The sequence below is a fragment of the Rhynchophorus ferrugineus genome, unplaced genomic scaffold, assembly GCF_030347505.1.
Source record: "Rhynchophorus ferrugineus isolate W39M unplaced genomic scaffold, kcgeb_rfMv2 rfM11, whole genome shotgun sequence".
NCBI classification, from domain to species: Eukaryota; Metazoa; Arthropoda; class Insecta; order Coleoptera; family Curculionidae; genus Rhynchophorus; species Rhynchophorus ferrugineus.
This window is the reverse complement of record NW_027472590.1, coordinates 5,684,558-5,707,696: the sequence shown is the minus strand read 5'-3', so window position 1 is coordinate 5,707,696 and position 23,139 is coordinate 5,684,558. Positions and strand designations below refer to the sequence as shown.

Genomic DNA, 23,139 nt, shown 5'->3' with positions numbered 1-23,139 from the left:
CGACAAGGAAAATAATCCCGGTCACGTCAGTATTCAGGCTGCGTAAGATCGGATGTCTTCTGGGATGAGTTGGTCACTCGCCAATGGGTAGGCTTAGTAAAAAGGAGACTTAAAGTATAAAAAAAAACAATATTATTTATGTATTTAGTTATATTTTAATATACGTCTTAAGCCCGCTCGAGTGTTTTCCTTTCAATCTAAATATCTAATAATATAATTATTGCTAAATTGTATATCAGGGTCGGTTCATTTCCACAGAGTCTGTAAGAAGCGATTGAGTAGATCTGAATTCCGACAAAATTGTATGGAATTTGCATTACTAGGATCAACTAATATCATGGCTCGTTTAGATTCTGCTCATTGGATAAATATATACAGAGACATAATGGAAATGTGTCAAAGAAAAGGTATGTTTTATCAAAAATAATAAATTGTATTACATTTTGGGGATTCTTTAAATTGGCTGTTCTTATACATACCAGAATCCGGGAATATTTCGTGGACTTATAAATCATTCGGCTAACCTAGATGGAGTACTAAGTGAACACCTAAAGAGAAATACAGAACCATCATATCCTCCACGCGCTCCAACCCGTTGGAGCTATTAATATGTTACTGTAATACAATAATAAAATATAAATAATATAATATATAAAATAATAAAAATATAAATAATAAATAATAAACGTGTAAGTAATGTTACTATTAATGTTGTGTATGAAAATAGACATCATCTGATTGATTGTATGGATGAAATAGAAGATCAATTCTCCAGCAACTGTACAAGTCTGTAGTGCAGCAGCCTCTAAACACCCTTCATTAAATGGTCTGATCTGCAATTGTTTGCTAATTTTTTTCCATCATGTGATACCCCACGTAGATATCCTTTTTAACCATCCGCAGTAAACAAAATTCGAACCTACTACAGCATTAAATATAATAAGCCACCAGAAAATAAACACAAAAATTTGTTTACTTTAGAGGTGCGTGATGTTATAATAAATTGTAGAAAAGATCGATTTCATTTTAAAGAGCTTCACTTTTCTTTTCGGAATACTTTGGGAGTATTGCGATAATTTTCCTGAAGATGAACTCACTTCAGTAAGTTCTTTTCATACCACACTTGATAAAGAACGATTACGAACTGAACTGTCAGTTATTTATATTAAATGTTGAATAGCAAGCGATCTAGAAGACACGTTGATGGAGACTAGACAATTATTGGATATCGTGGTAACTCCCATGACAACATCAGAGGCCGAAAGGTGGTCCAAGATCTTTCTGATCCTATCTCTGAAATAGGCAATTTTAATTGAACAGAAAAGAACGTAAGATGAACTTTATAACAAATAGGTAAACTGCTTTGCAAAAATTGCAGAACACCATAACACTTTTACCAGGAACCTCCACTAAATTGAATGTCGTATTCACACGTTGAAACTGTAAAACACTAATGGTACCTGTAATTAGGTTAGTAGTATAAGCGTACAAGAGATGTCAGCACCAGCGACATATCGGTATTATATATTTACTTTAAATAAAGTCCATTCGGTGCCGGTAATTCCAGGAATGTATTTCATTTAAATAATACATGGATTTTTATTATATCTTACATTATATATAATGTATACATGAAGGGTATTTATAGTTATCATTATTAATATAATCGGACATCACCAAGATAATAGCTGTATACTGTTAAGTCATACAAGTGTAAGCGACAATATTAATGTTGTCTAGGAGTACATAACAGTGCGGAGTAATTTTCAGCAAGTCCTATTATTTCACTACGAAATTCAAATATATTTTTCTAAAGGTTTGTTTGTTAGTACGTGTCACTATAAAAAGATAAAAGATTTCAAATATTTATTTTAATGTTACGATTCTATTGTGGCTCGAATAGCATGCATAATAAATATATTACTTTTTACATTTCCGTATTTTCTTTTCAACGAAACTGGACGGCTGGTGAAATGTACAGTATGATAGTAAAATAAGGTAAAACTTGGCTCGTCAATCTAAAAGGCCCAGTCTCCTGGTTATGGTTTTAATTGGCATGAAACGATAGATTACTATAGATATAAAATATAATTACTATAAATATATAATATAAAATAAATATTAGCACGTTTATTAAGCAATCTACTGTTTATGAATTATTTTTGGAGACAGTTTTAACGCTGCGATAACCTTCTGTAGGTTAATTAACATCACTAGTATAAAGATTGCTCCTGGATCTCTCAATATCTAGTCGCCAAAATGCCGCAGTTCGATATCCTGGACAAGGTAGCTCTAGTGACGGGCGGAGCCTCGGGCTTGGGCCTTCTCTACGCCATCAATTTACTGGAGGAAGGTGCCCGCGTACGTAAAAATTTAGTTTCATTCGTTTGTTTCTAGTCCCCATTGCATTTAATGTCTAGGGTGTGACTCTAGCCGACATCGACAAAGTTGCCGGAGCCAAGGCACTGGAACAGATCGAGAAAAAATATGGCGAGAACAAGGCCATCTTTGTTTATTGCGACGTGGAACGGAAGTCCGATTTCGAAGGTATGCGATTTTGTTTTCGGACAACTGAACCCGGCCGCGGCGATGTCTTGATCGAACGCATTTTTTTTTCAGGCGCTTTCGTTAAAACAATTGAAAAATTCCAAAACATAGATATCTTGATTAACAACGCTGGGATATTGAACGATCACGTGTACGAGAAGGAAATTGCCATCAACGTCGTAAGTATTAAGTGATGGGTGACTTGATTGGGTTTAAATTCGAACGTTTTTGTTACAGAATGGGGTAGCCTATGGCGTGATCCTAGGACTGGACAAATACATACCCCAGTACAAGTCGGGCCCAGAGGGTCTCATCGTTAACATATCGTCCATAGCCGGAGTGTCCCCAATGGCTATGATCCCGATTTACGTCGGTACTAAATTCGCCGTGCACGGCATGACACTCTCTTGGGGCGATTCCTACCACTACAACAGGACGAAAGTGCGCGTAGTAGGCGTTTGTCCGGGAGTTACTGACACTCCCCTCATCCAGCTTATATCAGGAAGGAACCTGGGCCCCGTATACCAGGAATGCTTGAAAGATTTGACGGACTACCCAATACAGGCGTAAGTCTTAATACAAATCACTAGACCTTTAAGAATAATAAGATACACTTCATTTGAAAATCGTAACTTGATTACAGACCTGAGCACATGGCTAACAGAATGATACAGATCATTAAAAATGCACCCTCTGGCACCATGTGGATCGTCGAAGGTAATTCCCTACCGTTCAAGTTCGAATTGCCGAACTACCAAAAAATGAAAAGGGTCTATCTTGACGAAGATCAATAAATCCTTCATTTTACAGTATTTTGTACTTTGTAAGTAGTTTTGTACGTCATGTGACAATAAATATTTATAATATTGATTTTTGTATTACGTCAAATAACACCAAGTATTAACCAAGTAGTTCCACAGTCATGATCTTCCATATATACCAGATCTGACACTTCTTAATATCCGTTTATCCGAAGGCTTGAACCAAGTTTCGAAAACCTTTGCTAGAGTTCTGAATACAAGTAGTATATACATTTAATTTATTCTGTATGCTAACAAAGATCAACTCACCTATGAATTAAAAACTAGGTTAAAATGAAGTTGTTAAAATATTAACGGAAACCACACAACTTTTTCCTAATAAAAGTTATTCTAAAATTTTGTTTAATCAGACATCAGATTACATTTAAAATTTTTCGCATAAAACATATTTCATATAAAACATTTCGCATATAAAAAAATATTTTGGTGGTTACTCAAAATCAAATAATATTAATAAAATGTATACAATATGGCAACATTGCAAGCTCAAACGGACTATTTAGATACTTTGGTGGATGCGCCACAACCTTTAAGAGAATGTATATATCAACAACATTGCATTTTATTCCTGATTATATCTCCTTCAGAAATATCTCGGAGGAAAACACTTATCTAGACTATTTTGTTATATAGATTAAAAAGAATAGCTATAACTTCACTGGACTGTCCAGTGTTTTCATGTTCAAACAAATTTTCAATTTTGATAACAAAAAGGTGCGTTATCAAAATCGGAACCTCCAATTACATTAAAATAGGAATTCCTGGCGTCTCCCGCTTAGTCTTTATCTCGAGTACCGGCTTGATATTACGGTGTTATATTTCTTAATTTGATGTCCACACATTTTTATAAGCGATGCCAAGTATAACATTATGTAAAAAATAAACCCAGATATAGATTCTCTACATAATTACTATTTTTCTGTCCTCAAATGCAACCTTGATTATTTAACGTAGTGAAAACATCTCGATCGAATATGCCAAGAATAAATATAAGGATTAAAACATACTACCAACAATTCCTTAAGCCCTATAAATATACCATAAAAGGTGTTCATTGCCTTACTATACATAACTTGAATACATATAAAGTAAAATAAATAAATCATACTAATATATTATGTCGAAACATATAAGCAACCGTTGTTATGAATAAAATAATTGTTTTCTGTTAAATGGCCAATGCGATGGACGATCATTAAAAGTTGACAATTATCTTTTATTTTTATAGTCATTTAATTTCATTAAAATAACTATAAAATATTCTTAGTCAATGTTGGGTATAAAATGAATTCCTGTAATTTTAAAATGTTTTCATTAATATATTGTTATGACTTGTCTCCGCAATGCTTTGTTTGTTAAGAACTATTTTTCCGTAGTATTTGCTTAAAATGTAGAAATTCTACGGGCTTCTTAAATAAATTAAGAAAAATCGAAGAAAATTTACTATTATCTGTTATTAATAAAATGGCGGAGGTGACTGGTAATCACTTAAGATAATAAGTCCTTTTATGTTTAAACTGTGATATATTCATAATGTGTATGACTTATCGGTATGACTAAACAATAATTGGGTTATATAATTATTATCATTGGGTAAAGGCAATTAAAAATATAAGTATTGTTAAATTGTATATTAGAACTGTTTCATTTCTTCATACACTCAGATTTCCACTTATTACTTACCTGGAAAGACGAATATAAACTATTACTTGGTTAAATTCCACGAAATTGAATTCAAACACGCAACCTAGAAACGCAAGATCCAGAAACATATAAACACGCTTAAAAAATCTATTACCTTTTAGTTAAAAACAAGCTCTTGAATCAAGGGGAACGACTAACCCTGGTTCATGTATATTTAATGAAAACTTACTACATCAACACTTATCAATAAATTAGCCAACACCAATTTTGACATTGTGATAACTTATTCGGACTTAACCAACATCATTTTTATAAATAACTGAACGGGCCAACATCTAGCAGAAAGGAATGTCGCAATTTAATATCGTAAATAAAATAGCTTTGGTAACAGGGGCCGCTTCCGGCTTGGGTCTTCAATGTGCCGTTAAATTACTGGAAGAAGGGGCACGTGTGAGTATATTTTGATCCTATTTGTCTGTTTTTTACCTCATATAATCTATATTTCAGGGAGTTACTCTAGCAGATATCAATAAAGTCGCCGGGACGAAAGCCGTTCGGGATATCGAGGCGAAATTTGGTCCAAACAAGGCAATCTTTGTGTACTGCAATACACAGCACAAATCTGATTTTAAAAGTAAGATATTTCAGTTGAAACAATCGAATTATTTCGAAATCTAGATACCTTTGGTTTACTTTTGATTTTCAGACGCTTTTATCAAAACAATCGAATCGTTCCAGAACATAGATATCTTGATCAATAACGCTGGAATATTCGATGATCGCTGTTATGAAAAGGAGATTGGGGTCAATGTTGTAAGTATTGATTAATTGATGATTCGATGACATTTTAGAGCGAACATTTTTGTCATAGATTGGGGTAGCACACGGTATGGTCCTCGGAATGAATAAATATATACCGAAATACAAATCAGGTTCGGAGGGACTTATCGTTAACGTATCCTCTGTAGCTGGAATCAACTCGATACCCTTTATTCCGATTTATACCGGTACCAAGTTCGCTATACACGGCATGACACTTGCCTGGGGAGATGTGTTCCACTACAACAGGACGAAAGTTCGCGTAGTTGGTGTATGTCCTGGAGCCACCGAAACTCCACTTCTAAGGAACTTCGCGGGATTGACTTTGGATCCGGACTACGAAGCGTATATGGCGGAAGGATTGAAGCTGAGTATAAGTCAGACGTAAGTACGGATATATATCGCCAGACAGTTAAAGACAAGATGAATTTGATCTTAAAATCGTAATTTAATTGTAGGCCTGAACAGATGGCAAACAGAACCATGGAGGTCATCAAGAAAGCACCCTCCGGTACCATGTGGGTAGTTGAAGCTAACATGGAACCTTGGAAGTTCGAACTGCCAAACTATCATAAAATCGAAAAAATTTCTCTGGATCAAGTTCAATAAAATATTCAGTGTTTTGATTTTTCTACCTGACAATAAACTTATAACTGTAGAGAATATGTAGAGAATACAAATAAAAGGTCGATATAATGTCGGATTTTACTAACAGATGGATTTAGAGTCCCGTATTTCATGTAATACTTATTAATTGAAGCCATACCACGGTACATATATCATTGATTAGTTTTGTTAATACCAAGATATACATTGTAAGTTTGTATCTGTCATTTTATGGCAAAAATAATAATACTTTTGTAACAAAGTAAGACAGAGCAATTATGTCCCTTAAACTGTAGAAATATACTTTCAATTTTAATAATTTTTTCAAGGCCACAAAAGAACTGAAAGAGCTAATAAATAAGAAACTAAATCAAGGAATTCAAAACCATTTAGAAGACTTAACGCCTACTGGTGCAACGGAATATTCTCTCTGGAAAGTAACAAAAAAATAAAAAACCTCAACAACATAATCCCCACCCATTAAAATTGACAACATATTGTATACAGCTGCCCTACGGACCTCAAAAAACGCTACTGTTGCAACATATGCTGACGATACAGCGGTTTTATCATCACACAAGGGTCCAATATTAATCACAAGAAACCTCCAACTTCATCTTAACGAAGTCGAATTGTGGTTGAAAATGTGGCGTATCAAAGCAAATGGGACAAAATCTACCCAAGTGATATTCACCCTTTGTAGAAGAACATGTCCCTCAGTAAAACTGAATTGAATAATCATGAACTTCCGCAAGCAGACAACGTTAAATATCTGGGAATGCATTTCCATCGACGTTTGACATGGAAAAAGACATATAGTTACAAACTGCAAATAGCTTGGGCTTAAACTAAACCAAATGTACTGGCTGATAGGGCGTAAATCTAAATTATCATTAGATAACAAGGTTTTGCTGTATAAGTCAATACTTAGGCCCATTTGGACCTATGATATTGAACTGTGGGGTACTTCTAGCAAACCTAACATAGATATCCTCCAAAGGTTCCAGAATAAAGTGTAGCGAAGTAGAAGCCCATAGAAGCCATAAATGGTCTGACTCGGAGTGTTAGTGCGAAGTACTCTGAAAGACTATTAGTGCATCCCAATGCACTCGCCAAACAGTTAAATGTGCGTTATGACAGTATAGTGAGTAGGCTCAAACGCAAACTGCCATACAAACTAAATAATACACACATAGAGTGACATTTAATAATCTATAAAATAAGATTTAGATTATAAGTTGTACAGTAGATCACTTACTGAAGGATATAAAATAATATATATAATATAATATATAATATATAATATAATATATAATATAATATATAATATAATATATAATATAATATATAATATATAATATATAATATATAATATATAATATATAAAATATAATATATAATATATAATATAATATATAATATAATATAATATATAATATAATATAATAATTTCTTCAAATTATTTGAAGTGTTGTTTTTAATAAAATAACTTCATGTTTCTATGCATTCATGTTGAAATGGCGAAGGAGTCGGACCCTATAAAGTAATTTACCTCTTAATTTTAAAATCTATGTTGATTCATTGACTTGGCTGACACAGTGATAAAGGCGACAGAAAGGTCCTCCTACTGTTAAGGCAGTCGCGGGTTCGAATCCTGCTGGGGCATGGCTTGATATTACGGTGTTATATTTCTAATTTGATGTCCACACATTTTCCTAAGCGAAGACAAGACATTATGTAAAAAATAAACCGAAATATAGGTTCTCTATATAATTACTGTGTTTCTGTCCTCAACTGCAACCTTGATTATTTAACGTAGTGAAAACGTCTCGGTCGAATATTGCCTTACTCTACATAACTTGAATAAATATAAAGTAAAATAAATAAATCATACTAATATATTATGTCGAAATAAATAGGCAACCGTTGTTATGATTAAAATAATTGTATTCTTCTAAATGGCCAATGTCATGAAAGATCATTAAAAGTTGATAATAATCTTTTATTTTTATAGTCATTTAATTTCATTAAAACAACTATAATATATTCTTAGTCAATGTTGGGAATAAAATAAATTTCTATAATTTTAAAATGTTTTTATTACTATATTGTTACAACTCGTCTCCGCAACGCTTTGTCTGTTAAGAACTATTTCTTCTGTAGTATTTGCTTAAAATTTAGAAATTCTACGGGCTTCTTAAATAAATTTTTAAAAAATCGAAAAAAATTTACTATTATCTGTTATTAATAAAATGGCGGAGGTGACTGGTAATCACTTAAGATAATAAGTCCTTTTATGTTTAAACTGTGGTATATTCAGAATGTGTATGAGTTATCGGTATGACTAAACAATAATTGGGTTATATAATTACTATCGTTGGGTAAAGGTAATTAAAAATATAAATATTGTTAAATTGTATATTAGGACTGTTTTATTTCCACTCAGATTTCCACTTATTACTTACTTGGAAAAACGAATATAAAATATTACTTGGTTAAATTCCATGTAATTGAATTCAAACACGCAACCTAGAAACGCAAGATCTAGAAACATATAAACACGCTTAAAAAAATCTATTACCTTTTAGTTACAAACAAGCTCTTGAATCAAGGGGAACCAGTAACCTTGGTTCATGTATATTTAATGAAAACTTACTACATCAACACTTCAATAAATTCAATAAATTAGTCAACATCAATTTTAATATTGTGATAACTTATTCGGACTTAACCAAGATCATTTTTATAAATACCTGAACGGGCCAACATCTAGCAGAAAGGAATGTCGCAATTCGATATCGTAAATAAAATAGCTTTGGTAACAGGGGGCGCTTCCGGCTTGGGTCTTCAATGTGCCATTAAATTACTGGAAGAAGGGGCACGTGTGAGTATATTTTGATCCTATTTGTCTGTTTTTTAACTCATAATTTCTAATAATAATCTATATTTCAGGGAGTTACTCTAGCAGATATCAATAAAGTAGCCGGGACGAAAGCCGTTCGAGATATCGAGGAGAAATTTGGTCCAAACAAGGCAATCTTTGTATACTGCAATATACAGCACAAATCTGATTTTGAAAGTAAGATATTTCAGTTGAAACAATCGAATAAATTCGAAATCTAGATACCTTTGGTTTACTTTTGATTTTCAGACGCTTTTATCAAAACAATCGAATCGTTCCAGAACATAGATGTCTTGATCAATAACGCTGGAATATTCGATGATCGCTGTTATGAAAAGGAGATTGGGGTCAATGTTGCAAGTATTTATCAATTGGTGATTCGATGACATTTTAGAGCGAACATTTTTGTCATAGATTGGGGTAGCGCACGGTATGGTCTTGGGAGTGGATAAATATATACCGAAATACAGATCAGGTTCGGAGGGACTTATCGTCAACGTATCCTCTATAGCTGGAATCAACTCGTTCCCCTTTATTCCGATTTATACCGGTACCAAGTTCGCTATACACGGCATGACCCTTGCCTGGGGAGATGTGTTCCACTACAGCAGGACGAAAGTTCGCGTGGTTGGTGTATGTCCTGGAGCCACCGAAACTCCACTTCTAAGGAACTTCGCGGGATTGACTTTGGGTCCGGACTACGAAGCGTATATGGTGGAAGGATTGAAGCTGTGTCCAAGTCAGACGTAAGTACGGATATATATCGCCAGACAGTTAAAGACAACATGAATTTGATCTTAAAATCGTAATTTAATTGTAGGCCTGAACAGATGGCAAACAGAACCATGGAGATCATCAAGAAAGCACCCTCCGGTACCATGTGGGTAGTTGAAGCTAACATGGAACCTTGGAAGTTCGAACTGCCAAACTATCAGAACATTGAAAAGGTTTCTCTGGATCAAGTTCAATAAAATATTCAGTGTTTTGATTTTTCTATCTGACAATAAACTTATAACTGTAGAGAATATGTAGAGAATACAAATAAAAGGTCGATATAATGTCGGACTTTACTAACAGATGGATTTAGAGTCCCGTATTTCATGTAATACTTATTAATTGAAGCCATACCACGGTACATATATCATTGATTAGTTTTGTTAATACCAACACATACATTGTAAGCTTGTATCTATCACTTTATGGCAAAAATAATAACACTTTGGTAACAAAGTAAGACAGAGCAATTATGTCCCTTAAACTGTAAAAATATACTTTCAATTTTAATAATTTGTTCAAGGCCACAAAAGAGCTGAAATATCTAATAAATAAGGAACCAAATCAAGGAATTCAAAACCATTTAGAAAATTTAGCGCCTACTGATGCAACGGAATATTCTCTTTGGAAAGTAACAAAAAAAATAAAAAACCTCAACAACATAATCCACCCATTAAAATTGACAACATATTGTATACATCTGACCTACCGACCTCAAGAAACGCTACTGTTGCAACATATGCTGACGATACAGCGGTTTTATCATCATACAAGTTATAAAACCCAAATAGCTTGGGCTTAAACTAAACCAAATGTACTGGCTGATAGGGCGTAAATCTAAATTATCATTAGATAATACAGCTTTGCTGTATAAGTCAATACCTAGGCCCATTTGGACCTATGATATTGAACTGTGGGGTACTACTAGCAAACCTAATATAGATATCCTCCAGAGGTTCCAGAATAAAGCGTAGCGAGTCATCGTCGACGCCCCATATTACGTGTCCAACAAACTGATTCAGCGCGACATCCACATAGAAGCCATAAAGGGTCTGGCTCGGAGTGTTAGTACGAAGTACTCTGAAAGACTATTAGTGCGTCCCAATGCACTCGCCAAATAGTTAAATGTGCGCTATGACAGTACAGTGCGTAGGCTCAAACGCAAACTGCCATACAAAAATTAATAGACACATAGAGTGACATTTAATAATCTCTAAAATAAGCTGGAATAGTGTTTAGAATAAATTAGGATAGACATTAAAATAAGTTAGAATAGTATCTAAAATAAGATTTAGATTATAAGTTCTATTATATATTCTATTATAAGTTATATCACTTACTGAATATAATATAATATAATATAATATAATATAATATAATATAATATAATATAATATAATATAATATAATATAATATAATATAATATAATATAATATAATATAATATAATATAATATAATATAATATAATACAATATAATATAATATAATAATTTCTTCACATTATTTGAAGTGTTGTTTTTAATAAAATAACTTCATGTATCTATGCATTCATGTTGAAATGGCGAAGGAGTCGGACCCAATAAAGTAATTTACCTCTTAATTTTAAAATCTATGTTGATTCAGCCATCTTGGCTGGCACAGTGATAAAGGCGACAAAAAGGTCCTCCTACTGTTGAGGCAGTCGCGGGTTCGAATCCTACTAGAGCATGGTCGTATATTTTTGTTTGTGATTGTTTAATTTTTGTGATCGTCCTAGGCAAGAGTGCCAAAATTCGACAAGGGAAATGATCCCAGTCACGTCAATCAGTAACCAGGCTGGGTAAGACCGGACCTCTTCTGGGATGATTTCTAAGTTGGTCACTCGCCAGTCGGTAAATGTCGGCTTAATGCCGAGGACCGTGGTTCGGAGTCCACGTTTAAACAGTAGGTCTTAGTCCAGATAAATTCTAGTTGGTAAAAAATAGACTTTAGAATATATATAATAAAAAATCTAATTTAATATTAACAATGTACTAAACTGCAATAAATCAATAATATATCTGTAATATGTATAATTAATGATGATGTATAATGTCAGGTCAATTATTTGTTTATCATTAATGATTTATAATAATTTTCTTATTATTTACACCCGAAAATTGAAAAATAGTAAAATATCTTTTGGTAAACATCATGCGTCAGATAGAAAAAATTTAGTTCTTGGAAATGTATATCTGAAAAATGCTGCTTGATCCTAAATATGTCCAATATTAAAGAAATAGTCTCCTAGTCAAGGGGGGGGGGGTACATTAGAACACTTATTGTCGATGTATATATTAATGGTAAACCAATAATGCAATAGATTATTTTTAAAATTATTTATTCACAGTTTTAACACTATGATAACCTTCTACGAATTAACCCGAACTTCTTATATAAATATCATCGGAGCCCGTTCAATAGTTTAGAGAAAATGCCGCTGTTCGACGTTGTAAACAAGGTAGCTCTAATTACCGGGGCAGCTTCGGGATTGGGTTTTCGCTATGCCGTTAAATTACTGGAAGAGGGAGCTCGGGTACGTATAAGTTTGATTTTATTCTACCGGATGCGTTTTTTACGATTTTGAAATGGATTAGGGAGTGACTCTAGCTGACATTGATAAAGTTGCGGCGGCTGAAGCACTGGAGCATATCCAGAAAGCATTTGGTATAAACAAGGCGATTTTTGTTTATTGCGACGTACAACGGAAATCTGATCTTGAAGGTATGCGATTTTGTTCTCGAACAATCGAATCCGACCAGAGCATAGATGTCTTGATGGAATACGATTTTTTCAGAGGCTTTTGTAAAAGCAATTCCAGAAATTCCAGAATATAGATATCCTAATCAACAATGCTGGAATATTGAACGATCATGTCTACGAGAAGGAAATTGCCATCAACGTCGTAAGAATTAAGTGATGGGTAATTTGATTGGGTTTAAACTCGAACGTTTTTGTTGCAGAATGGGGTAGCCTATGGCATGATCCTAGGACTGGACAAATACATACCCCAGTACAAGTCGGGCCCAGAGGGTCTCATCGTTAACATATCGTCCATAGCCGGAGTGTCCCCAATGGCTATGATCCCGATTTATGTCGGTACTAAATTCGCCGTCCACGGCATGACGCTTTCTTGGGACGATTCCTACCACTACAACAGAACGAAAGTGCGCGTAGTAGGCGTTTGTCCGGGAATGACCGACACTCCCCTCATCCAGCTCATGTCAGGAAGGAACCTGGGCTCCGTATACCAGGAATGCTTGAAAAATTTGACGAACTACCCAATACAGGCGTAAGTCTTAATACAATTCACTAGACATTTAAGAATAACAAGATACACTTCAATTGAAAATCGTAAATTGATTACAGACCTGAGCACATGGCTAACAGAATGATACAGATCATTAAAAATGCACCCTCTGGCACCATGTGGATCATCGAAGGTAATTCCCTACCGTTCAAGTTCTTATTGCCGAACTACCAAAAAATGGAAAGGGTCTATCTTGACGAAGATCAATAAATCCTTCATTTTACAGTATTTTGTACTTTGTAAGTAGTTTTGTACGTCATGTGACAAAAAAGATTTATAATATTCATTTTTGTATTACGTCAAATAACACCTAATATTAACCAAGTAGTTCCACAGTCATGATCTTCCATATATACCATATCTGACACTTCTTAATATCCGTTTATTCGAAGGCTTGAACCAAGTTTCGAAACCCTTTGCTGGAGTTCTGAATACAAATAGTAGATACGTTTAATTTATTCTGTATGCTAACAAAGATCAACTAACCTATGAATTAAGAACTAGGTTAAAATGAAGTTGTTAGAATATTAATGGACACCACACATTAGGAAGAAGTTATTCTAAAATTTTGTTTAATCAGACATCAGATTACATTTAATATTTTTCGCATAAAACATATTTCATATAAAACATATAATCGCATATAAAAAAATATTTTGGTGGTTCCTTAAAATCAAATAATATTAATAAAATTTATACAATATGGCAACATTGCAAGCTCAGACGGACTATTTCGATATTTTGATGGATCAACAAAATTGCATTTTATTCCTGCTATATCTTCTTCAGAAATATCTCGAAGGTAAACACTTATCCAGACTATTCTGTTATATAGATTAAAAAGAATAGCTATAACTTCACTGAACTGTCCAGTGTTTTCATGTTCAAGAAAATTTTCAATTTTGATAACAAACAGGTGTGTTATCAAAATTAGGAACCTTCAATTACATTAAAATAGGAATTCCTGGCGTCTCCTGCTTGGTCTTTATCTCGAGTACCGGCTTGATATTACGGTGTTATATTTCTTAATTTGATGTCCACACATTTTCCTAAGCGAAGACAAGTATAACATTATGTAAAAAATAAACCCAGATATAGATTCTTTACATAATTACTGTTTTTCTGTCCTCAACTGCAACCTTGATTATTTAACGTAGTGAAAACATCTCGATCGAATATTGCCTTACTCTACATAACTTGAATACATATAAAGTAAAATAAATAAATCATACTAATATATTATGTCGAAATATATAGCCAACGTTGTTATGATTAAAATAATTGTTTTCTTCTAAATGGCAAATGTCATGAAAGATCATTAAAAGTTGATAATAATCTTTTATTTTTATAGTCATTTAATTTCATTAAAACAACTATAAAATATTCTTAGTCAATGTTGGGAATAAAATAAATTTCTATAATTTTAAAATGTTTTTATTACTATATTGTTACAACTCGTCTCCGCAACGCTTTGTCTGTTAATAACTATTTCTTCTGTAGTATTTGCTTAAAATTTAGAAATTCTACGGGCTTCTTAAATAAATTTTAAAAAAATCGAAGAAAATTTACTATTTTCTGTTATTAATAAAATGGCGGAGGTGACTGGTAATCACTTAAGATAATAAGTCCTTTTATGTTTAAACTGTGGTATATTCATAATGTGTATGACTTATCGGTATGACTAAACAATAATTGGGTTATATAATTATTATCGTTGGGTAAAGGCAATTAAAAATATAAATATTGTTAAATTGTATATTAGGACTGTTTCATTTCCACTCAGATTTCCACTTATTACTTACCTGGATAAACGAATATAAAATATTACTTGAAACTTATAAATTACAATATATTTAAATTACTTAAAATATTACACGCAACCTAGAAACGCAAGATCTAGAAACATATAAACACGCTTAAAAAATCTATTACCTTTTAGTTAAAAACAAGCTCTTGAATCAAGGGGAACGACTAACCCTGGTTCATGTATATTTAATGAAAACTTACTACATCAACACTTATCAATAAATTAGCCAACATCAATTTTGACATTGTGATAACTTATTCGGACTTAACCAACATCATTTTTATAAATAACTGAACGGGCCAACATCTAGCAGAAAGGAATGGCGCAATTCGATATCGTAAATAAAATAGCTTTGGTAACAGGGGCCGCTTCCGGCATGGGTCTTCAATGTGCCGTTAAATTACTGGAAGAAGGGGCACGTGTGAGTATATTTTGATCCTATTTGTCTGTTTTTTACCTCATATAATCTATATTTCAGGGAGTTACTCTAGCAGATATCAATAAAGTCGCCGGGACGAAAGCCGTTCGGGATATCGAGGCGAAATTTGGTCCAAACAAGGCAATCTTTGTGTACTGCAATATACAGCACAAATCTGATTTTGAAAGTAAGATATTTCAGTTGAAACAATCGAATTATTTCGAAATCTAGATACCTTTGGTTTACTTTTGATTTTCAGACGCTTTTATCAAAACAATCGAATCGTTCCAGAACATAGATATCTTGATCAATAACGCTGGAATATTCGATGATCGCTGTTATGAAAAGGAGATTGGGGTCAATGTTGCAAGTATTGATTAATTGGTGATTCGATGACATTTTAGAGCGAACATTTTTGTCATAGGTTGGGGTAGCGCACGGTATGGTCCTGGGAGTGGATAAATATATACCGAAATACAGATCAGGTTCGGAGGGACTTATCGTTAACGTATCCTCTGTAGCTGGAATCAACTCGATCCCCTTTATTCCGATTTATACCGGCACCAAGTTCGCTATACACGGCATGACCCTTGCCTGGGGAGATGTGTTCCACTACAACAGGACGAAAGTTCGCGTAGTTGGTGTATGTCCTGGAGCCACCGAAACTCCACTTCTAAGGAACTTCGCGGGGGCTTTGGGTCCGGACTACGAAGCGTATATGGTGGAAGGATTGAAGCTGCATCCAAGTCAGACGTAAGTACGGATGTATATCGCCAGACAGTTAAAGACAACATGAATTTGATCTTAAAATCGTAATTTAATTGTAGGCCTGAACAGATGGCAAACAGAACCATGGAGGTCATCAAGAAAGCACCCTCCGGTACCATGTGGGTAGTTAAAGCTAACATGGAACCTTGGAAGTTCGAACTGCCAAACTATCAGAACATCGAAAAGGTTTCTCTGGATCAAGTTCAATAAAATATTCAGTGTTTTGATTTTTCTATCTGACAATAAACTTATAACTGTAGATAATATGTAGATAATACAAATAAAAGGTCTATATAATGTCGGATTTTACTAACAGATGGATTTAGAGTCTCGTATCTCATGTAATACTTATTAATTGAAGCCATACCACGGTACATATATCATTGATTAGTTTTGTTAATACCAAGACATACATTGTAAGTTTGTATCTGTCATTTTATGGCAAAAATAATAGCAATTATGTCCCTTAATAATTTCTTCAAGGCCACAAAAGAGCAGAAAGTTCTAATAAATAAGGAACCAAATCAAGGAATTCAAAACCGTTTAAAAAACTTAACGCCTACTGGTGCAACGGAATATTCTCTCTGGAAAGTAACAAAAAAAAATAAAAAACCTCAACAACATATACCGAACAACATAACATACATCAACAACATAATCCCCACCCATTAAAATTGACAACATATTGTATACAGCTGACCTACGGACCTCAAAAAACGCTACTGTTGCAACATATGCTGACGATACAGCGGTATTATCATCACACAAGGGTCCAATATTAATCACAAGAAACCTCCAACTTCATCTTAACGAAGTCGAATTGTGGTTGAAAATGTGGCATATCAAAGCAAATGGGACAAAATCTACGCATATGACATTCACCCTTTGTAGAAGAACATGTCCCTCAGTAAAACTGAATTGAATAATCATGAACTTCCGCAAGCAGACAACGTTAAATATCTGGGAATGCATTTCCATCGACGTTTGACATGGAAAAAGACATATAGTTACAAAGCGCAAATAGCTTGGGCTTAAACTAAACCAAATGTAGTGGCTGATAGGGCGTAAATCTAAATTATCATTAGATAACAAGGTTTTGCTGTATAAGTCAATACTTAGGCCCATTTGGACCTATGATATTGAACTGTGGGGTACTTCTAGCAAACCTAACATAGATATCCTCCAAAGGTTCCAGAATAAAGTGTAGCAAAGTAGAAGCCCATAGAAGCCATAAAGGGTCTGTAGGAGTGTTAGTGCGAAGTACTCTGAAAAACTATTAGTGCATCCCAATGCACTCGCCAAACAGTTAAATGTGCGCTATGACAGTATAGTGCGTAGGCTCAAACGCAAACTGCCATACAAACTAATTAATAGACACATAGAGTGACATTTAACAATCTCTAAAATAAGCTAGAAGTTAGAATAGTACCTAAAATAAGATTTAGATTATAAGTTGTACAATAGATCACTTACTGAAGGATAGTTATATTATATTATATAACTGATATCATATAATAATACTAATTGCCCACGAGGTGATTAATAATAAAATATAATATAATATAATATAATATAATATAATATAATATAATATAATATAATATATAATATAATAATTTATTCGCATTACTTGAAGTGTTGTTTTTAATAAAATAACTTCATGTATCTATGCATTCATGTTGAAATGGCGAAGGAGTCGGACCCTATAAAGTAATTTACCTCTTAATTTTAAAATCTATGTTGATTCATTGACTTGGCTGACACAGTGATAAAGGCGACAGAAAGGTCTTCCTACTGTTGCGGTAGTCGCGGGTTCGAATCCTGCTGGGGCATGGTCGTAAATTTTAGTTTGTGATTGTTTAATTTTTGTGATCGTCCTAGGCAAGAGTGCCAAAATTCGACAAGGGAAATGATCCCAGTCAGGCCAGTCAGTAACCAGGCTGGGTAAGACCGGACGTCTTCTGGGATGATTTCTAAGTTGGTCACTCGCCAGTCGGTAAATGTCGGCTTAATGCCAAGGACCGTGGTTCGGAGTCCACGTTTAAACAGTAGGTCTTAGTCCAGATAAATTCTAGTTGGTAAAAAGGAGACTTTAAAATATATATAATAAAAAATCTAATTTAATATTAACAATGTACAAAAATGCAATAAATCAATAATATATGTGTAATATGTATAATTAATGATGATGTATAATGTCAGGTCAATTATTTGTTTATCATTAATGATTTATAATAATTTTCTTATTATTTACACCCGAAAATTGAAAAATAGTAAAATATATTGTGCTAAACATCATGCGTCAGATAGAAAAAATTTAGTTCTTGGAAATTTATATCTGAAAAATGCTGCTTGATCCTAAATATGTCCAATATTAAAGAAAAAGTCTCCTAGTCAAGGGGGGGGTACATTAGAACACTTATAGTCGATGTATATATTAATGGTAAACCAATAATGCAATAGATTATTTTTAAAATTATTTATTCACAGTTTTAACACTATGATAACCTTCTACGAATTAATCCGAACTTCTTATATAAATATCATCGGAGCCCGTTCAAAATCTAGTTTAGAGAAAATGCCGCTGTTCGACGTTGCAAACAAGGTAGCCATAATTACCGGGGGAGCTTCAGGATTGGGTTTTCGCTATGCCGTTAAATTACTGGAAGAGGGAGCTCGGGTACGTATAAGTTTGATTTTATTCTACCGGATGCGTTTTTTACGATTTTGAAATGGATTAGGGAGTGACTCTGGCTGACATTGATAAAGTTGCGGCGGCTAAAGCACTGGAGCATATCCAGAAAACATTTGGTACAAACAAGGCGATTTTTGTTTATTGCGATGTACAACGGAAATCTGATTTTGAAGGTAGGCGATTTTGTTCTCGAACAATCGAATCCGACCAGAGCATAGATGTCTTGATGGAATACGATTTTTTCAGAGGCTTTTGTAAAAACAATTGAGAAATTCCAAAACATAGATATCCTGATCAACAATGCTGGAATATTGAACGATCACGTGTACGAGAAAGAAATCGCCATCAACGTGGTAAATATTAAGCAATGTATGACTTGATTGTATGTATACGCTAACAATTTTGTTGAAGAATGGTGTAGCGTATGGTATGATCCTGGGGCTGGACAAATACATACCTCAGTACAAGTCGGGGCCAGAAGGACTTATCGTCAACATATCGTCTATAGCCGGAGTGGCCCCGTTTCCTTTTATTCCGATTTATACCGGTACTAAATTCGCCGTACACGGCATGACGCTTTCTTGGGGCGATTCCTACCACTACAACAGGACGAAAGTACGCGTAGTAGGCGTTTGTCCGGGAGTGACTGACACTCCCCTCATCCAATGCATGCCAGGAAGAAATTTAGGACCCGATTACGAGAGATGCCTGAACGAAAATATGCAGGACTGCCCAAGTCAGACGTAAGTACGAACATTATAAACCATAAAATTGATTTAAAGTTGTTTATATCGTAGACCCGAACAAATGGCTAACAGAATGATTCAGATCATTAAAAAAGCACCCTCTGGCACCATGTGGATCGTTGAAGACAATTCTGCCCCATACAAATACGAAATACCAAATTATCAACGAATGGAGAAGGTCTACCTTGATCAAACCTAGTAATAAAACATGTATTTTTAGTGTCTTCTATATAGCTATCTAATAATAACAATTATAACATTATAAATTATTTTTATTTTTAAAATTCTTTTAGTATGTACTATTAATAACACCAGTGATCGAAAAACATTAGCGTAAAGAGCCTTCTGGATTATTTATCTATTCGGTTTATTGGTCAAGAACAAATGTTAAAAATAACGTTATATGTTCCTTATAACTAATAAATAAATAATTAAAAATAGAAATGAAATGAATAGAAACTGTGAATTGTATTCATATAATAATTTTAATAATTTCTAAGTTCATGTCAATGTTATTTGTAAAGATAGGTTAGGAAATAATACTTCTAAGTACGGACAAATTGCAGCTTATTAATACAATTTAAGTTATGTAGTTCGTATTGTCTATTATTCTTTATTATTTTAATATAACTAAAATAAATTCGATTATCCATTCGATAAATAATTTAAACTGCATTATTAAAAACCACCGGCGCATTCGCCAAATCGTTGTATAATCTTGTCTTAAAAATGCCCCTTTCCGTTTAAAAAATCTTTTTGTTTATAAATATGGTACTATAAATATTATCAACATATAATATTAATATTAAGGAATTATGTTTACGGGATATTTAAATAAAGATAGACGCGTCTTGATGCTATCTCTTACTATTTATGGCAAGAAAACAAATACCAGATGATACTGACAGATGCCTATCAACAAGCAGGCTATCTTTTTGTTGTTTAGTATTGTCGTTACTGCGTTATTAAGCACATTTTATAAATAACTATTGAACTTGCAACGCTAACTGTATATTTTGTAGGACAAAGCAGTATTTTGTTAATTGAATAATTAGTGCGAGGTATTAGTTATCACAAGCCTCCAAAACATGGGGAGAGTATTCTTGGAACATATGGGTGGTAGTAGGGTATTTTCCTGCGCCCGATGCGAAACAAATTTAACCAACAGATCAGAACTGATAAGCACCCGCTTCACGGGTGCTACAGGTCGGGCATTCCTTTTTAACAAAGTAGTAAACTTAACTTATAGTGAAGTCCAAGATCGAGTTATGCTGACAGGACGACACATGGTAAAAAGAAATTTCCAGATCCCTATTAGGCAATAATGCATAATAATATTTCCAGGTAAGAGATGTTTCTTGTAAATCATGTGATTCCAAACTGGGCTGGATGTATGAATTTGCAACAGAAGACAGTCAGAAATATAAGGAAGGTAGAGTAATATTAGAAAGGGCTTTAGTAACTGAAAGTGATGGTACTGGTGACAGACTTTATTATAATAGAGGAGAAGATAATTAAAGTGTACTATTAGTGTTTAAAAACAATATATATATTATTGTTTTCAAATGGACCTATAAGCAATCAAGTTTTGAAAAATATGAATATTCGGGCATGTTATTTAAGTTATTGCATTAAAACACTCATTTTGTGAGAAACTATTTAAGTATGATTAAATTAAAGTAACTGGTGTATATACCTGTAATATTATACTGATTGTAAAAGTATTTAATCCACAAAACTAATACTGTATAGCCAAATGTAAAACGGTAATAATAGATGCCTCACTTTTTTCAATGGTATAACACAATTTCAAAGTGTTATAACATGAGAAATTTGGCAGAAGTATGAAGTTAATATAAAGATCTGTTATATGAACAATCACGTAGGTATATCTCATTTTTGTATGTTTTTATTTTGGTAACTTTTATGAATAAAAGGTTTCCATACAACACTAGTATTTATTAAATTTCGCGTACAAAATCACATGAAGCAGTTTTAAACTTATTCTTAAATAATTTCAAATAATCCCCAATTTTAGCATAAAAATCAGATTTTGTTCATAAAGTTCAAATGTATCGTTACGCGTAGAAATCAACAACGTAAACAATGCAGTCCTTAAATTCATTTTCGCCAATATTCCAAACTATAGTCATTATTGAGATATATTACAAATTAATAAATGTAAAATAAAGATTTTAGGAAATATTATTTCCCTTTAGAAGAAAATAATTTATTTGTACTTCTAAAAAAAATACTGTAGAAGATGTCACGTATAACCTTAAAAGTGAGTCTAAGTCATTTCTAGAGGAGCAATCCGTTTTTAGCAGGATAAATTGCTAAGAAATGAGACGAGTACAGGGGGGATTTCCTCCTAGAGATCTTGACGAAGAAAGGAAAAGGTCCAGGGACGCAGTAATTGCGAATTTATTTATTTTTGGAGCATTTATTGGTGTTATAAGAGCTTGTAAGTTACCTCATGTTCTGGTTATCTATACTCCCAAAATAAACAAAAAACTTTTTCTAGTAAATTCGCAAATATAATACTATTATTTCAATAATACTTGATATTGATATATTGTTCCGATAACAGTTTTATTTTATTTATTTTGTTACTTGTATTTATTAACCTTAATTTATATATATATTTTATAATATATATTTTATTTTGTTTATTTTATTGTTTACCTATTTTTTATTGATTTATTTGGTATTATTAAATAGTAAATATTGGCATTATATATATTTAGTAAATATTGCAATAAATTTTATTGTCTAATTTCAGTGCCAATTTTATTGAGGAATATTGCTTAAAAGGATGGATAAAATTTATAAAAGCTGTATAAAGGCTTTATAACCTATTGTGATCCCAAATATAATTAAGAATTTTGTACAGTTTACATTACTTGTATGGACATTCTTTGTAATGAATAAATAATGAGTAAAGTAATATTATTTTTTATTTGATACCCAAGCTTAAAACATACATATTTATTCCAAACAAAAAACAAAAGGATATCATATATAGTTTACTGCCTATGAAAATGTATATCAAAATATATTTTATAAAGATAATTTTGATATGAATGATATCGCTTTTTTATTTTTCTGTAAATCTACTTAATAGATTAATAGGTATTTTGACACTATTCAAGTAAATATAAGTGAAAGTTTCGTTAATTTTTGAATTTACGGGGGAAATTTACATTTAAAAAGCTTTGATTGTAAATATTTTGTATTTCGCGATAATTTGGAGGATGAAAGT

The 23,139-nt window shown here is 33.0% G+C and overlaps 6 protein-coding genes and 1 long non-coding RNA gene across 8 annotated transcripts; all 7 read left to right on the top strand.

The window, feature by feature from the left end:
* Positions 1-2,187: 2,187 nt before the first annotated feature.
* Positions 2,188-3,415, top strand: LOC143204711 (15-hydroxyprostaglandin dehydrogenase [NAD(+)]). Its single transcript, XM_076417450.1, has 5 exons — positions 2,188-2,361; positions 2,421-2,547; positions 2,620-2,726; positions 2,785-3,113; positions 3,191-3,415. The coding sequence occupies exons 1-5, from the start codon at positions 2,260-2,262 to the stop codon at positions 3,339-3,341; spliced, it is 816 nt and encodes a 271-aa protein (XP_076273565.1). The 5' UTR covers positions 2,188-2,259; the 3' UTR covers positions 3,342-3,415.
* Positions 3,416-5,210: 1,795 nt separating this feature from the next.
* Positions 5,211-6,527, top strand: LOC143204710 (15-hydroxyprostaglandin dehydrogenase [NAD(+)]-like). The gene is made up of 5 exons (XM_076417449.1): positions 5,211-5,462; positions 5,520-5,646; positions 5,719-5,825; positions 5,884-6,215; positions 6,290-6,527. Exons 1-5 carry the CDS (start codon positions 5,361-5,363, stop codon positions 6,438-6,440), a joined length of 819 nt encoding a protein of 272 aa, XP_076273564.1. The 5' UTR covers positions 5,211-5,360; the 3' UTR covers positions 6,441-6,527.
* A 2,562-nt stretch (positions 6,528-9,089) lies between these two features.
* Positions 9,090-10,397, top strand: LOC143204709 (15-hydroxyprostaglandin dehydrogenase [NAD(+)]). The gene is made up of 5 exons (XM_076417447.1): positions 9,090-9,321; positions 9,390-9,516; positions 9,589-9,695; positions 9,754-10,085; positions 10,160-10,397. Exons 1-5 carry the CDS (start codon positions 9,220-9,222, stop codon positions 10,308-10,310), a joined length of 819 nt encoding a protein of 272 aa, XP_076273562.1. The 5' UTR covers positions 9,090-9,219; the 3' UTR covers positions 10,311-10,397.
* A 1,595-nt stretch (positions 10,398-11,992) lies between these two features.
* Positions 11,993-15,521, top strand: LOC143204713 (alcohol dehydrogenase 2). Of its 2 annotated transcripts, none has more exons than XR_013007657.1 (6): positions 11,993-12,038; positions 12,484-12,669; positions 12,731-12,857; positions 12,931-13,038; positions 13,097-13,425; positions 13,503-13,682. XR_013007657.1 is itself a non-coding variant. In XM_076417452.1 (6 exons), the coding sequence occupies exons 4-5, from the start codon at positions 13,115-13,117 to the stop codon at positions 13,651-13,653; spliced, it is 462 nt and encodes a 153-aa protein (XP_076273567.1). In that variant the 5' UTR covers positions 12,558-12,669; positions 12,731-12,857; positions 12,931-13,038; positions 13,097-13,114; the 3' UTR covers positions 13,654-13,682; positions 15,383-15,521. The 2 variants fall into 2 exon arrangements, 1 of the variants encoding a protein (XP_076273567.1); XM_076417452.1 differs by lacking the exon at positions 11,993-12,038 and adding an exon at positions 15,383-15,521 and having other exon boundaries at positions 12,558-12,669.
* Positions 15,447-20,136, top strand: LOC143204464 (uncharacterized). The gene is made up of 11 exons (XM_076417011.1): positions 15,447-15,671; positions 15,729-15,855; positions 15,928-16,034; positions 16,093-16,421; positions 16,496-16,643; positions 18,435-18,484; positions 18,927-19,116; positions 19,178-19,304; positions 19,378-19,484; positions 19,543-19,874; positions 19,929-20,136. Exons 1-11 carry the CDS (start codon positions 15,570-15,572, stop codon positions 20,074-20,076), a joined length of 1,767 nt encoding a protein of 588 aa, XP_076273126.1. The 5' UTR covers positions 15,447-15,569; the 3' UTR covers positions 20,077-20,136.
* A 611-nt stretch (positions 20,137-20,747) lies between these two features.
* Positions 20,748-21,826, top strand: Yippee (yippee zinc finger protein). The gene is made up of 2 exons (XM_076417453.1): positions 20,748-21,166; positions 21,222-21,826. Exons 1-2 carry the CDS (start codon positions 20,966-20,968, stop codon positions 21,393-21,395), a joined length of 375 nt encoding a protein of 124 aa, XP_076273568.1. The 5' UTR covers positions 20,748-20,965; the 3' UTR covers positions 21,396-21,826.
* Positions 21,827-22,125: 299 nt separating this feature from the next.
* Positions 22,126-22,824, top strand: LOC143204715 (uncharacterized). The gene is made up of 2 exons (XR_013007658.1): positions 22,126-22,341; positions 22,660-22,824. It is a non-coding gene; the product is annotated as an uncharacterized LOC143204715 (long non-coding RNA).
* Positions 22,825-23,139: the final 315 nt, after the last annotated feature.

Excerpts from the sequence above, each read along its gene's own strand:
- LOC143204710 (XM_076417449.1), top strand. The coding sequence starts at position 5,361 with ATGTCGCAATTTAATATCGTAAATAAAATAGCTTTGGTAACAGGGGCC. Across the intron at positions 5,463-5,519 it reads TACTGGAAGAAGGGGCACGT|GGAGTTACTCTAGCAGATAT; the intron begins GTGAGTATATTT and ends TCTATATTTCAG. Across the intron at positions 5,647-5,718 it reads GCACAAATCTGATTTTAAAA|ACGCTTTTATCAAAACAATC; the intron begins GTAAGATATTTC and ends TTTGATTTTCAG.
- LOC143204711 (XM_076417450.1), top strand. The coding sequence starts at position 2,260 with ATGCCGCAGTTCGATATCCTGGACAAGGTAGCTCTAGTGACGGGCGGA. Across the intron at positions 2,548-2,619 it reads ACGGAAGTCCGATTTCGAAG|GCGCTTTCGTTAAAACAATT; the intron begins GTATGCGATTTT and ends TTTTTTTTTCAG. Across the intron at positions 3,114-3,190 it reads ACGGACTACCCAATACAGGC|ACCTGAGCACATGGCTAACA; the intron begins GTAAGTCTTAAT and ends ACTTGATTACAG.
- LOC143204713 (XM_076417452.1), top strand. The coding sequence starts at position 13,115 with ATGATCCTAGGACTGGACAAATACATACCCCAGTACAAGTCGGGCCCA. Across the intron at positions 13,426-13,502 it reads ACGAACTACCCAATACAGGC|ACCTGAGCACATGGCTAACA; the intron begins GTAAGTCTTAAT and ends AATTGATTACAG.
- Yippee (XM_076417453.1), top strand. The coding sequence starts at position 20,966 with ATGGGGAGAGTATTCTTGGAACATATGGGTGGTAGTAGGGTATTTTCC. Across the intron at positions 21,167-21,221 it reads TGCTGACAGGACGACACATG|GTAAGAGATGTTTCTTGTAA; the intron begins GTAAAAAGAAAT and ends TAATATTTCCAG.
- LOC143204464 (XM_076417011.1), top strand. The coding sequence starts at position 15,570 with ATGGCGCAATTCGATATCGTAAATAAAATAGCTTTGGTAACAGGGGCC. Across the intron at positions 15,672-15,728 it reads TACTGGAAGAAGGGGCACGT|GGAGTTACTCTAGCAGATAT; the intron begins GTGAGTATATTT and ends TCTATATTTCAG. Across the intron at positions 15,856-15,927 it reads GCACAAATCTGATTTTGAAA|ACGCTTTTATCAAAACAATC; the intron begins GTAAGATATTTC and ends TTTGATTTTCAG.
- LOC143204709 (XM_076417447.1), top strand. The coding sequence starts at position 9,220 with ATGTCGCAATTCGATATCGTAAATAAAATAGCTTTGGTAACAGGGGGC. Across the intron at positions 9,696-9,753 it reads AGGAGATTGGGGTCAATGTT|ATTGGGGTAGCGCACGGTAT; the intron begins GCAAGTATTTAT and ends TTTTTGTCATAG. Across the intron at positions 10,086-10,159 it reads AAGCTGTGTCCAAGTCAGAC|GCCTGAACAGATGGCAAACA; the intron begins GTAAGTACGGAT and ends ATTTAATTGTAG.